At 41.2% G+C, this 14290-nt stretch overlaps 1 protein-coding gene across 2 annotated transcripts in view; it reads right to left on the bottom strand.

The window, feature by feature from the left end:
- The window catches only part of JARID2 (jumonji and AT-rich interaction domain containing 2), a 211910-nt gene that overhangs the window by 54698 nt on the left and 142922 nt on the right, over nucleotides 1-14290 (bottom strand). For both annotated transcript variants that reach the window (XM_069008035.1, XM_069008036.1), the window contains one exon: nucleotides 5054-5223. In XM_069008035.1, the coding sequence (XP_068864136.1) occupies nucleotides 5054-5223 (170 nt within the window). The remainder of the gene's footprint in view (nucleotides 1-5053; nucleotides 5224-14290) is intronic.

The following is a 14290-nucleotide window of genomic DNA, read 5'->3' as shown; positions in this document are numbered from 1 at the left end:
AGTTTCAAACACTAAATGATTTAGTAATAAAATCAATTACAATTTTTCTTCCAGTATTTTAAACTAATTATTGCGTGTCTGCATGTTTTAATGTTATTTTGGAATTATAAAAACTAACCCAGACTTCAAAGAAGCTCATACTTTTGGATAGTGTCAGCATGTCATTGCTTTGCTTCCAGCCTAATCAAGTTGCTGTGCTGTTCAATCTGCTTACTCTGATGTGGTGAGCAAGTCTCCACGGTGCCAATGGCTGGTGCTTCAAGAATGTGACTGATCCAAGTCAGCAGCTCTCCAAGTACGGCACACGTTGACTACAGTACCTATTGACACTGAACTAACAGCAAACATACCTTTTGCCTTACTGAAACATAGGCAAATTAACAGTTGTTTTCTAACATGCCATAAATTAAGAGCTCCCAGGTTTTGGTTCTGGGGGCTCTCCCATTGTAATTGAAAATCTCTGCAGGTATGAACTGACACAGTCAACCTCTCCTATCAGGACTCAAAAGAGAAGACTGGGATCAAAGGCCCCTAAGCCTTTCTATCGCCCAAATATAGGTGTTTAAAAGAATAAAAAGCCTGTTTAAGAGCACACTGCACTACAAGTTAGAAGTTACAGAAGTTCACACAAACATGATATAGTGAAAATTTTTATTTGGATTTTGCCCAATTGCAACAGATCATCAGATTATTAAGTCAAAACAGCACTCAAAGAAAAAGAACAATCACATGTTTTGCGGAATAGAAGAGCCTGAAAACTCAATTTGTGAGATCTCAATTAAACCATCTTTATTTAGGAATCCCTGAAATTCTCTAGCATGTAACTCCCAGAGGCTCAGCTTAATTAGAAAACTGATCATGGGAAAACTTCTTAAAATGTAGTCTCCTAATCACAGCCTTCCTGTTACCACCTTTTGCCAAAGATCTATTGCTCACAGGGAGTTGTTTCTCCTTCCTCCTCTAGTCTGATATTTGACTCACAATATTTTAACCTCTAAATAATTACAAAGAGCAGAGGTAACTTAAATGCACTGTAACAGAAGCTATTAAGAAAAATATGATCAGAGGCAGAAAACACAGTAGAAGTGAGAGCTGTTGTACAACCACACGGAGATGACACACTCGTATCTACACACTGCTGAAAGATGATACTAATTATGCCTCTGGCAAAGGGCACACAGGCTCCTTCAAAGAAGCTATTAAAGATAAGAACACTGCAGACAAACACTTCAGAGATATCTGTACTATTCCCTTCCTTGTGTTGAAAATTCTAGGTCACAATTTAATAAAATACAAAAAAAAACCCACCAACTTTTTTAAAAGGAGGATTTTAAAATAATAGAAAGCAGAGGAGCTTTGCCAAGTTTGGTCAGTTTAGAAATGTATTCCAAGATGCTCAGATATTCATCAACTGTTACAGCTTTTTCATTGTGCTCCACTTACCTTTAAAAAGTAATTAGTACAGTGTATTATCAAATCAAGAGTTTGAAAAACAAACTAATTAAAAATATGTCTAAAGCCTTAGTGTTCTGGATAATGAAACCAAGCAGGTTATCTTGGTTAAATTATTTCCCTTTGAAATTACAGGATGCTAATGGAGTGGCAGGGGGAGTTAAAATTAAAATTATTTGTATCATTAGATTTTCTTACACATAGCAGGACAGGTAAATGGTACTTCTTCTCCTAAGTATGGGACCTTATGCACGTCAAGGGCCTTCCTTCCACACTGTAGCATGATAGTATTGCTCCTTCACTGACAGAATTCAGCTGCTCCCACTCAAAATAAACCCCACAAGAACAAAGAAGAGTGAACCTCTAGTGGTGACAGGATTATTACCTTTCTCTGTTTAAAACCAGAAAATAAAAGTACACACCGACATGTGAATTCATAGTGGAATTTTGTCAAAGGCTGGACTTGGTGATCTTGAAGGTGGTTTTCCACCCTTAATGACCCATTATTCTATGGTGTGACAAATTTATGCTCTGCTTCTGACACCGCTGGGGGGTGTGGTGGGACAGGGACAGAGAAGACCACTGAGTTGCATTCCCATCAGTCCTGGGAAAGACTCCTTTGCCCAAAAAAAGACTTTGATTGTGAATCCAGGGACTATATCACCAGAGCATTTTGAAGGACTAGGACCTAATATAGTCCTAACTTTTTTTTTTTTTTTAATTAAACAAACATGGAAATTTACTGCTCTGGATCTTATCACTACTACACTTAAGATTTTTGAAGTGCTGAACAACAGCCCTGTGAGTGTGTTCTTATTTCCATGCAATTGCATGTTGCATTTCATAGTCAAAGAACAAAAAGACAAGGCTGGACACATGCAGCTGGACAGAAGTCAGAACAACCACCTGTTCCACCATGCAAACAGTTCTGAAACCTTCAACACTTCAATAAATAATAGCACGGAGGCTCCAAATCAAAATAAATCCCTTCCAAAAAATCCCACGTCTTCCCTATGCAGGGTCTTAGTAAGCTACTGGCTCTTCCCTCTCCAAGCTCACTAGGCACCACCAGAAGAGTAGAACCCAACTAAGCCTGCCAGTGCCCTGGAAAGTCACTTGTGGGACCTTTCTGGAGCTGGATGTACCATCATGCTGCTATATGAACTCCCTACAAGCATTAGCAACCAGCTTCCGTCTCCTTTTTTTGAAATAGACATATCAAAAGAGACAGCCACCTGGAGCTAAACATTCCCAGAGGCCAAATGGACACAACCTCAGGCAGCCAGGACCTCTTGAAGGACACAGCAGTTCAGGCACAGAAGCCAGAACGATGAAAATACAAGTATGAACAACCCAGTCCTCCCTCCAAGCCACAGCACTCTCCTGATCCTCCACAGAGAAGGATCCAGGTAGCTGATGTCCAAGAAGATTCCCCCACCTCTTTTTAACTGGCTCTTTTCACATTTTATACAGGGGTGATGGAGTAATAAGCTTGTGGGGGTGCTGAAACAGAAAGCTGACAGCTTTCCCTTTCTGCTTTTCTTCAGACTGTTTAAGCACACCAAGAACTTGCCATGTGTGGCACTCACAGCAGACTTTCCCTCGTGGTTTTTAACATAATTGTAATTGTGATCTTGCCGTCTGAATGCATGTGTTGTCAGAAATGTACGAGTACTCCTGCATACTGAAGAAATTAGGAATGAACTGGAAGTTCTTAATTGACAGTACAAAACATCAATTATGCCACAGATGAATAACAAAGAAGAAAATTACAGGTGCAAGAGCTAAACAGCCATTGATTTAAGTAAAACTAATAATACTTCAAAAAAAATTTTTAAAAAACCCAAACCAACCAAACAACAACAACAAAAAAAACCAACAACATGAAGCACTGGAATACGACTAAAGTACCCATGCTTCCCATTTGCATTGTTAAACCAGAACGCTAAGAGAGTGCTAAGAGAGTAGGAAATGAAAGTGGAGATAAGTGACACCCCCACACAGGTTGCCTTTCTATAAGTGCAAGTGCCTTCAAAGCTATAAATAACACATGCTTAGTTAGCAAGCAGTGGAAACAAGTGTGTGAATGCAGCCATGTGTGCTCACACACAGACACACACACACAACCCCCATCTGACTCTTCCCACCAACAACTGTGGCAGTTGGCCCAGATCACAGCAGTGACATGCTGCCAACAGACTGATCAACCTCACACTAAATTAGAAATACATTTCCACAGATTATATTTCAGAGGACCATGATGCCACTTTAAACTCCATTAGATTCTGCTCCTTTCCATCCTTTAAACAAACACAAAGGCTAGCAAATCACCCTCCTCTATCCCCTCCACCCACCCACTTTACCAGAGGTCCCAAAAGGATGGAGGCTCCATACTGGATGTGAATCAAGCTGGATAAATTAGCAACCAGTCTAAAGGTACCACTAGCCTAAAATCTTATAGAAGAGAAGAAAAAAGAAATCAAACCACACTGCATTAAGGTGAGAAAGCCTCAGCAGGAAGCTATGGGTGGTGTTGATCACAGCTGTCCACAGATGCAACAGAGACCTAAGAAAGGGGAACTCCAACACAAGCACTGAAAGATTCAGCCCACTAGGTGAGACTTTTGCAGACAAAGCCTATCGGTAACAAATGCACACCCTTTCAGCAGGTAATGGGACAAAAAACCAGCAAAAGGCATCATTCCAGCACAGAGGATGGAGCAGAGACTAAGGAGACAGGGAAAGCACCTATAAACATACCGCAAGAGATAACATGACCATTGGGGGATTAAACTGAAAGATGCTATCTTCAGTACATGACTTGGGACACAAGGCCATGGAAAGTCCTAAGAAAAATGACCATTCAAGTAACATCTCCTTCTCTAGCTTAATCTAGACACTGAGCTGTACCTCATGCTCAGGCCCCCCAAGTTTGACATGCAGGCTTGCAGACACGCAGCCCATCGATCCCAGACACACCACACAGCTCCAGCCAGGCTCAGGCACCTGTTACTGTGAGGCGATTCAGGTATCTCACTCTACAATTTCAGATGTGTCGCTTGTACTTGGATTGCTAAGAGAAGGAGCTCACCTGTTTTAATTATCAACACAGGAATAATGCAGCTCTTGAGGTGGACAAGAACAATGGCAACCCCTCCACCCACTGTCAGATGAAAAGCCTGACTCAGATTGAACAATAAAGGACAGTGAGTAGGCAGAGAAGGGGAATTTCCAAGAAGATTTTCTCCTCTTGCAGGAACAAGTACTCAAGCAAGTTAAGCACTTCTTCAGTTTATAGTCAGACAAAACAAAGGAGGATGGGGAGGACTTAAGAGAGCTAGACAAAAACCTATTCAGGGTATCGGAGAGCCAAGTATAAAAGAAATTTCTTTTTGCACTATTACCAGGCTCATTTTATGATCTTTAGAACCACGAACTCGAATGCTCCTGCTGAAGATACAGTCAAATTGCTGAGAGCTGAAATGCACACAATACATTCAAGTGCAGCTCCAGTACATTTGTCTGGCTGCTGCTTGGTGTGCAGCGCTACAGCTCCTTCTGTGAATGAGACTGTGCCCCAGGGCTGCTGCAAGACACCTACCTCGAAGACAGAGGAAAGTGAGAAAATCTTCTGTCTTGGGCTTCCTTTTGGAGAGGTCAGAAATCTGAGTGACAGGAGGGGGTAACAACGGCTCCACTATCTTTATTGGAGTTGTGCTGGGACTGTTTGGCTGGGACTGAGCAAACTTCCTTTGTGCTTGCAGCCTTGGCCTGTGGAAACAAGAGCACATCAGAAACATGTTAGGCAGAAAACATAAAAATTCACCTTTTAGAAGAGAGAGACAGAGACCTGAATCCATCTCCTACCAATACCAAATCCCCTGGGTCAATTATGAAGACAGTATTTTATTTGTTTTATCCTTTGGTATCTTCTGCTACAATTTGGAAAACCAGAAAGGGAACAGCTTGACTGTAAAATCTGTGAGTACTGTTTCATATGTTCTGAATGTCTTCTTGCACATGATACAATTACAGTTTACCATTCACTTATTTGGGAATTAAATCTGTATTTTGCACCATGAAAATGTCTTTTTTTTTTTTTTGTTAAGTGTTAGTGCTCATTGCTTTTTGTTTTTAATTAATTTACAAATTAGGTTTATTTTAGCCCCATTAAGGTTTTAATTTATTCCAATCTGCTAGAATCTTATTTCCATAAATATCTAATCATAGATAAGGTGTATATATATTTGTGCCCAGTTCTTAAAAAAAAAATCAAAACCTATAGGAGAAGATCTTTTTGACAGGGAAGACATCCGGTCAAAACCTTTAGATTTTTGTTTGCTTGGCCACAGCCCAGAAGACAACATGCAAGGAGGTTGGCAGTGGGGCTAAGTAAGATTTGGGATAAATTTGTAAGAATGAAGGACATGCATGGAGTGAATTTGTTCAGTCCTGGTACTGGGCAATGGAGAGGCACTCTCTGATTAGTTTTACAGCATGCCTGAGTATGGCTGCAATAAACGAACGGCTGCAGGTGGTTTTGGCAGTTGGCTGCAAATAATTTCAAGCCCATCTGAAGGCTCTGATTAACTGCTAGGTAGCAGTGAATATGATTTTCTTTAATATGTCTAGAACGTGAATTGGTATTAGGGAAAGCACTTTGGGGCAGGACAGATACCCGGAGGGGGTCTCACTGGGATCCTGGCTCAGCTCAGCATATAAGAACATGCTAATTTCTCACTGAAGCAACTGGGATTCTAATTATGATCTATCTTTATTACAGCTTCAAAAAGGAGAGAAGCTACAGAAAGAACTTAAAACCTTGTTGAGAAAGGATGCAATTTTATGTCATTTTCTTCCCTAATAGCAGAGTATTTACATAATGTCAAAGTGAAACATATCAAACAACACTGAAGGGAAGCCCAGGTCTTGTCACTCCACAGCAGCCTTGACTGTTGTGACTTAAGGAAAGCACAGTTATCATTCAGTATGGATGAAATGCATAATTGGCAAACCTCTTGTTTTTCACGGGTATTAACCTTTAATATTTGGGTAACAAGAGGTTTATTACTGTATTTTAAAATTCTGCAATCATGTCACTAAGATAGCAAAAAAAATATTGAAAATCCCAGCAGTGTTTGTATGAATATACACGTTCCCTAATGACAACAAAGAGCAAAAGTAACATTCAGCAGTTTTCTCCCTAAACTCTGCATAAAATTGTCCATGTCCTCACTATCCAACCCCCACCGCCCCAAACAACAAAACATACCAGCCATTCTTAGTGCTTATTTTCATCTCCTCCATGGCAAAAATAGCCTGGTGTTTACAAATTTTTTTATCATGGTGCTTATAATTTGTGAACTGGAACTGAAAGACTATTTAACATGTATATTTCCTCATATCTAGGAACAATTATCTTTCTAGAATGAAGATGTTGTATAGATCTGCCTGTATCTCCACAAAATTACTCAGATTGCTTTGCAAAGCCCCATTCCTTCACGCAGACTGAGGACTCCCGCACAGGATGAATGGGATTTTAATTTCAAGCAACTACATTTCTATCACCAAAACCATACATGCAGCCAGAGAAAAACGCTTTGTGTTGGCTTCTGTTCTGCACAAAACATATGCTCTCTCGGCAAAAAACAGACTATAAAGGTTAGCAAGCATCCCGGCTTTCTGCACAGCAACTTTCTCCCACTGATGTGCTTCATCAGCCAGGCTGTTAAAAACATTCACCCACCCAATCTCTGCATCTCTGTACCTGCTCAAATCTCACGTGATCGATGATAAGCAAGAAGGATGACTACCACCCCAAAAAGTAAAGGTTAAGCCTGTTTCACAGTTCAAATGTAACCCTTTGCAGCAAGAATCATCCACACTGGTTTGTAGTATCCCTATTATCAGTCACCAGAGCACTGAAAAAGGATTAGAGAATGACTTGCAAGTTTGGCATAGATATGAAATGAATTAGTGAACTGAAAGCACTTTTGGTTCTGTCTTTGAAAGTACACTCTATGCTAGCGTTCTTCTCTGGGACAAAAAAACCCCCGTGGGGCATGGAGCCTGGCCTGGCAGCATCACAGGCTCTTCACTACCCTTGGGGGTCCTTGACTTCAGCAAGGACAGAGAAAATGCCAGGTCTTACCTCCACTTACAGCCATGAACTTTTGCCCCTTCCCCAGGGAGGCTGTGGAGACTTGTTGCTATATGGGCAGATGTGTCCGAGATGCTTCTCCTCTCAAACCAGTGTTGAAGATTGCTGTACTTCCATCTGCTCAGTGTGACCTCACCAGTGCCACACAAACAGGCCTCCTTATGAAATATCCATCTTTTATTAAAACCACGAGCAGTTACAGGGTGTAAATATCACTGATTCAATTTATGAACACTAGTAAATGAAGGCACTCTTTTATGACTGCAGCATCCTTCAGGTTTCTGCAATAACTACTGTTCCTTTCATGGATATATATGTGCTCCACAGGCTTCTACTTCAGTGCCTGAGAGTGCATACAGAGTGAGCTGTGAGCAAGAAATAAGCTATTCTGTAGCTACAGCATACTGGGATGATGAATCAAGATTAGGAAGCAAAAGACATGTTCTTAAGCAGCCTTTACTTCAGATTTATGTAAACATGACCAATTTCAAAGGTGGGCCAGCAAAGGAAAAACACGCGTATTTCAAAACATTGGCAACAACTAAAACTGTTTCTTTGTGAAGGCATGTATGCACCTTAATAAACTTGTATGTCCCCATGAAAACCTCTAGCAGCATAAAGCCAATTATTTCAGGTATGGTTTCACATTACACTTAATCCAATTTAAGTGTGACGCTGCTGCCAAAGAAGGATTGTACCCTCCTTCTTCACTACAGTTACATCAGATGAAGCATAGCAAGTTGTACTCACACACCACTTCTGAGCAGGGAAGAATAGAAGTGGTAAAAGTGCTCAGAAAGACACTGTGTGTATATGATGGTGTCTATCAAAAATTTAGAGAGGAACAGTGTGGCCAGCAGGACCAGGGCAGTGATTGTCCCCCTGCACTCAGCACTGGTGAGGCCACACTTCGAATTCTTGTCCAGATTTGGGCCCCTCACAAGAAAGACATTGAGGTGGCAGAGCATGTCCAGAGAAGGGCAACAGAGCTGGTGAAGGGTCAGGAGCACAAGCCCTGTGAGAAGCAAGTGAGAGAGCTGGGGGTGTTTAACCTGAAGAAAATGAGGCTGGGGGGAATCTCATTGCTCTCCACAACTGCCTGAAAGGAGGGTGTTGCCGCCAGGTGGAGGTCAGTCTCTTCTCCCAGGCAACAAGTGACAGGACCAGAGGTAATGGCCTCAAGTCGTGCCAGGGGATGTTTAGATTGGATATTAGGAAAAGCTTCTTCACAGAAAGGGTTGCAAAGCACTGGAATAGTCTGCCTAGAGAAGTGATTGAGTCACCATCCCTGGAGGCATTAAAAAGACACACAGATGTGGCACTTAAGGACATGAGTGGACTTGGTAGTGCTGGGTTAATGGTTGGAGTTGATGACCTCAAAGGTCTTTTCCAACCTAGATGAATCCAGGATTGTTCAAATGCCTAACATCACACCCATGGCTTTGCACTTTGCTTCTTAATGCAATGATTTCTGCTGGAATGGCCTATTTAGCACGCATTTGGCAACAACAGACAGATTGGCATGAGCAGCAGAAGGAACAAAAAAAAAAATCCTGTTTCCGTCCTCAAAATAAATTGCTCACTTTGTCCTCATTGAGAGGGTACACACTATGTAAGGCTTATAAATACGAAAACAGAAAAAACTTCACAAGACGGAAAAGGATGAGGAAAGAACTCAACATAATCCCACATCTAAACGTCATGTGAACACCCAACACACAGCCAGAAATATCTAGACTATTTAAAAATAAACAGTAAACCACCTTCTCTCAACACAATCCTATTTTCCTTCTACTGCTTTTGAGAGACTTTAAACATGTAACTATGACACAAAGTTCAAAAAAGCCTCAGCCTGAGGAAGTCCCACCTCCTTTGGGTACACTTCTCTTCTACTGAACTGACTGTTTAGGTCTGAGAAAGTAAATTTCAGCCAGAGACTAAAACTCCACAACAAAACTATCCTGATTGCAAAAACTCAGACTACGCTACAAAACATTTCTCTCCCAATACAAATATACATTTTGAAGCTTTTCTAGAGTAGAATTTGGTTTTAGTTGAATATTTTAAGCAAATTGCATTCTTTATAATTAAAACACTGCAGTCTGTGTTAACTAAAAATACTTCAGAATGTCTTTTAAAATAGAATATCCTAGCACCATTCCTTTAGCTTGTAAAAAAGTTCTCATTTAGGAAAAGACTTAATACACAAAGGCAGTCTTTTCTTTGCAAAGCAAAGCTCAGGCTAGTAGTACCAGTCTGTGTTAAATTTAGTAAACAATAATATTCTAGATAACAGTGCATGTTGTGCTAGCCACAAATCAAGTATTTAACTATCAGTATGCGAGATTTATTTGTACATTGGTACAAAAATTGGACTCTTTTCAGTTTATTACTCCATAACTCCTAAGCAAAAAATGAAGCATAAGTACTATAAAACATACACAAAAACAAATATGCACAATCAGAGTTGTAATATATTTGCATTCATAGAACCCTATTTACAGAAAATTCTGGGTTTCAGAGGCTGTTCTCATGCCTAAGCATCTCAACTGGGAAGAGATTTGCAAAACAAACTATCTTCTGCGAACATTCTCTACTCTCCAGCAAACTTCAGGTTTTCACAAAACTTCCTGACTAGTATGTGCTACAGTATGTCCTTGCTGTTTGGTCTCATTACCTTTCACCTACTCCTTGAACTCCACTTTTGCTTTTGTCTTTTCCTGCTATTTTGTAGCCTGATGTTTCCTTTTTCTTCATAACAGCAGGACAAGGAGTTAGGTTTCCAAAAGCTATAGGAACCATAACTGAAGCAGCTGCTTGAGCAGTACAGTTTTGTGACTAATTCCCATTTTCCTTCTCAATGCAATGTGCTTTTTACTTAACAATTAAGGGAAGGCTCTGGCATGGCTGGGCACTCTACCTCACAGATTTTGTTCTGACCACTCCATGCTACCATTACAGCTCGCCTTCTGCTGTGCACCTGGGTTATTTACTTCCTTGCTATGACATTTTGCTGGCATGGTGAAATACTTATCGCTGAGGTTTACCTGGCTCTGAACCCCTGATCTCAATGAGGTCTGAAGTGCACCATCTTTTGGTCTCATTGGAGGTGATAAACCAAGTATGTAAATTGTGTAACTGCACTCTACAATGTGGCACTCAGCCTGGCACACAGCACATCTGTACAGAAACATTCACTTGTGTGTGCAGCTTTGTTTAGCAAGGTAAACTTACCCAAACGTGACAGGCTGCAGAAATATTCTGCCCTCACTTAAAAGTAAAAAAGTAATTTAAGCTTTAATAGTCAGGTGTCTGCTGGAAATCAGATGATTATCAAATGTGTAATTACCACCTCAAACAAAATCCACCATGTGACAGGCACTTCTAGGCAAGCTCAAGATGTGCATACAAAACTTGTTGCTGGAGGTATCATTCTTCATGGGACAAGCAGGAAATCTTTATCACTATCACATGTGCCAGCAGGAAGCATGGCTAAACTACATTTTACCCTTTCAAGACTCAGAGTTAAGTCCTAAGACACTCCTTCCCAACAGTAAGCTTTTAGAAGACCACCAGTTCATGTGACCAGGGCTCCAAACTTCAAACCAACAAGCTGTCTACACCCACAATGCCAAAACTTAAATGAAACATATTCTTTTTTCTCCCAACTGGGAGGGTAAACATTTGGATGATTAAAAAAAATATGGGAAAAAAATTCCCAACAGAACACAAGATCTTGTTGGCTGTCTCTGGAGCACACCTGAGTGCACGTGTTTGCTGTGCTGGCACTAGGCAGTGTTTCTGTCTGTACTCACACACCTCTGCCACCACAGTGTCCCAAGCTACGCTGGCAGGGGAATCAATGGCACCACACCAAGAGCAAGAAAGCAGGCAAGCGAAGGAGTCCTTTGAACTGCATTTCCTCTCCCACATGCCCCAAAGCTACTAGGATAGCATTTTCTGCCCGTATCAGTGGTTATCTGTTGCCCATTTGATAATACGCCGGCTTCGTCGCTAATGCCAGCAAGTCTGCAGTAGTGGAAACAGAGACTCAATCAGCATCTGTGTCCCCACGCCTGTTTGTACCAGGAAGGGACTAGAAGTTAAGAGACCTGGTTGCTCCTATCCATGCAGATACTGAGTGCAGGTAACTGGTGCAAAGCATGGGGTCACTCTCAGAGATGGCTTCTTTAAAGTAATTTGCAAGATAATGTAATCCAAGACACAACCAAGACCTGTACTACCAGGTAGGAGTGTAATTCTTAATCCTGCCATATGATTAAAAGAATCTGGGCTACTTTTCAGCAAATTAAACATTCCAGAAAGGTTGAATGCAACAATTTTCAGAATCTGTTTTTACTAAGACCTTTATTCACTCAATCTTTTTTACCTTCTGTGGGCCAGTAAATCAAAATTGGGCCTAAATTAACAACATTATTTTAAACCAGATTTAAATTTTCAAGTGATCCAATCAAAGCACAATATTAAGCCTATCTTTATTCAGTTCTTGATTGTTGAGCCTATTAGCACAGCAAATTTCTGTAAAAAAAACTTCTTGCTCTAAAACTTTAGCTACAATGAATGGATGCAGATTTTCCGTTGAGATTTTTTGGTTTTTTGTGGGTTTTTTTTAAATGGGAAACAGCCGGTTTCTGAGAATCTCCTCTCCTGTTAACAACAGAAAGGTGTTTGGAAATGGCATCTAATGAACAATAATTGAGCTAACCCACATGCTTCATGACAAACTTAAAGTACAGCTAGACACAAACTTTTTTTGCTAAAAACTGCTTCAATTATCATTAATTCTGGAACTGCCTGTTTTTCCTGACAACGCTCATGGATTACAAGAAGGTACTTGCAGTCTCCAAACCCACCTCATGTCATGCAGTTTAGCAGAGACACTTATACCTACTAAGTGAAACAGCCGGCTGTTCAAACAACACACAAGATAGCATTGGGCAAAGTAGGAAGTCCTTAAAAGCTGCTGTTTACCACCCACCACCACTTTAACTGTGGAGGAACTGGACAACTCCAGCCACCATAAACGAGCCGTGTACATACCCCACAACACATACACAAGCAGTCACAATGATGCAGGTATGGAGAGCCTGCCTGCTAGACTGAGGCCCATACCAGACAGTTTATAGAAGACGCTGTAGAAAACTAACACTGCATTCAGATTTCACCTGTGGATCAAATAAGTTCAGGTGTTTGTGTTGTCTAGATAACCCTGAGAGGGCTAAATCATGCTGGGTACTAAAAGCCCTCAGTTTTTGCCCTGAAACATCCATGGTGGTCAAGGAATTTTGATACTACTCTTATGTAGCAGTAGGACTTCACAGTGTGAACTTGAGTCCCCTTCATAGACTTCAGGATACAGGGAAGCAAAGAGGAACGAGAAACAATCCAAAAAACCAAAAGCATAATTAGTCAAAGTTGCAGCCCTTCTCCAGGAGAATGGGTTTCCTCTCATCTTACTGCTGCAACTGGTTTTAACTGGACTTGATTCAAGAACAGTCCATGCTTACCACACACAATTTGCATCACTGCAGCACTGTAGGCCGAGGGGTCACAACCCCTTTTGCCTAAACCAAAATGGAACTCTGAAGTTACCACAGTGCAACTCTAGCACAACACAATTACAAAACCATGCATCTACCTTCAAATACCTCAACAAGGGCATGCTTCCAGCTCAGACTCTAGCAGCTGGAGAAAGGCTGACTTAGATTTAAATACATTAATGACCATCAAATACTCAAACCCTTCCGCCTGTCCCATGTGCTAGTGGCTGTGGCAAGTGCAGGAGGGTTTATCAGCTGCTGTCCAGAGAGAAGAAGCAGCGGGAGTGTGACCAAACGAGGATATGGCAGCTGAATGAAGCTCCCAAAAAGCAGTCTTCTTACAGCCTTTCATCAGATCACACTATAGGAACTGTCCTACAGACTGTCCATAAATCCAGGACCAAAGCCTTATTCCTCTATAAGTGTGGGATCTGGACAATCAGAAAGACAATGACTCTTTTAAATCTACTTTCTCCAGGGCTGTACCACCCGAGATTGGACAAAAATTTTTCCTCTCCATATAGACATGTGGTGAGCTATACGTGGCAATAGATGGCAGAAGAGATCCTTCTGAATACTGGAGACAGGTGGTGCCACCCTTCCTTTGTCCTGCAACAGTTCTTAAAAATTCCCATTCTGGAGTAGCTTCATTTCTAGTCTAAGAACATAAGTACTGGTACTTCAACATTTGACTGCTCCAAGTTGTACTCCAGCTGTGTCTACACTGTGCCATATTGCACATTGCATAAAGCCACCCAGGCTAAGCCTTCAAATTCATCAGTCCACACGGGAATGAATCTAACAACAATGCTGCAGACTGTGAGTCCTACAAATGCTCCTGCCAAAGTCCTGGTTATTGCTGACACCCTCAACACCACAGCCAACGGCATTCAGCTGGGCCAGCTCAGATATGCTCACAGAAGCCACAAATGCGCATAGTAATGCAAAAACAGCCTCATTTGGAAGGAACAAGAAACAGGAATGTATTCCAGAAACCCATTTTGGAGGGGGCTGTGTCCTGAATACATCTCTTTCCTTGCTGTTCTTTGGGCTATGCATGCTGCAGTGGTTGCTCCCTAGAGACAGTTTATGATACTTGAAAGACAAGTTGACTCTT

This window comes from Aphelocoma coerulescens, chromosome 2, assembly GCF_041296385.1.
Source record: "Aphelocoma coerulescens isolate FSJ_1873_10779 chromosome 2, UR_Acoe_1.0, whole genome shotgun sequence".
Classification (NCBI taxonomy): Eukaryota; Metazoa; Chordata; class Aves; order Passeriformes; family Corvidae; genus Aphelocoma; species Aphelocoma coerulescens.
The sequence above is the reverse complement of the archived record's forward strand: the minus strand, read 5'-3'. Positions and strand labels throughout refer to the sequence as shown.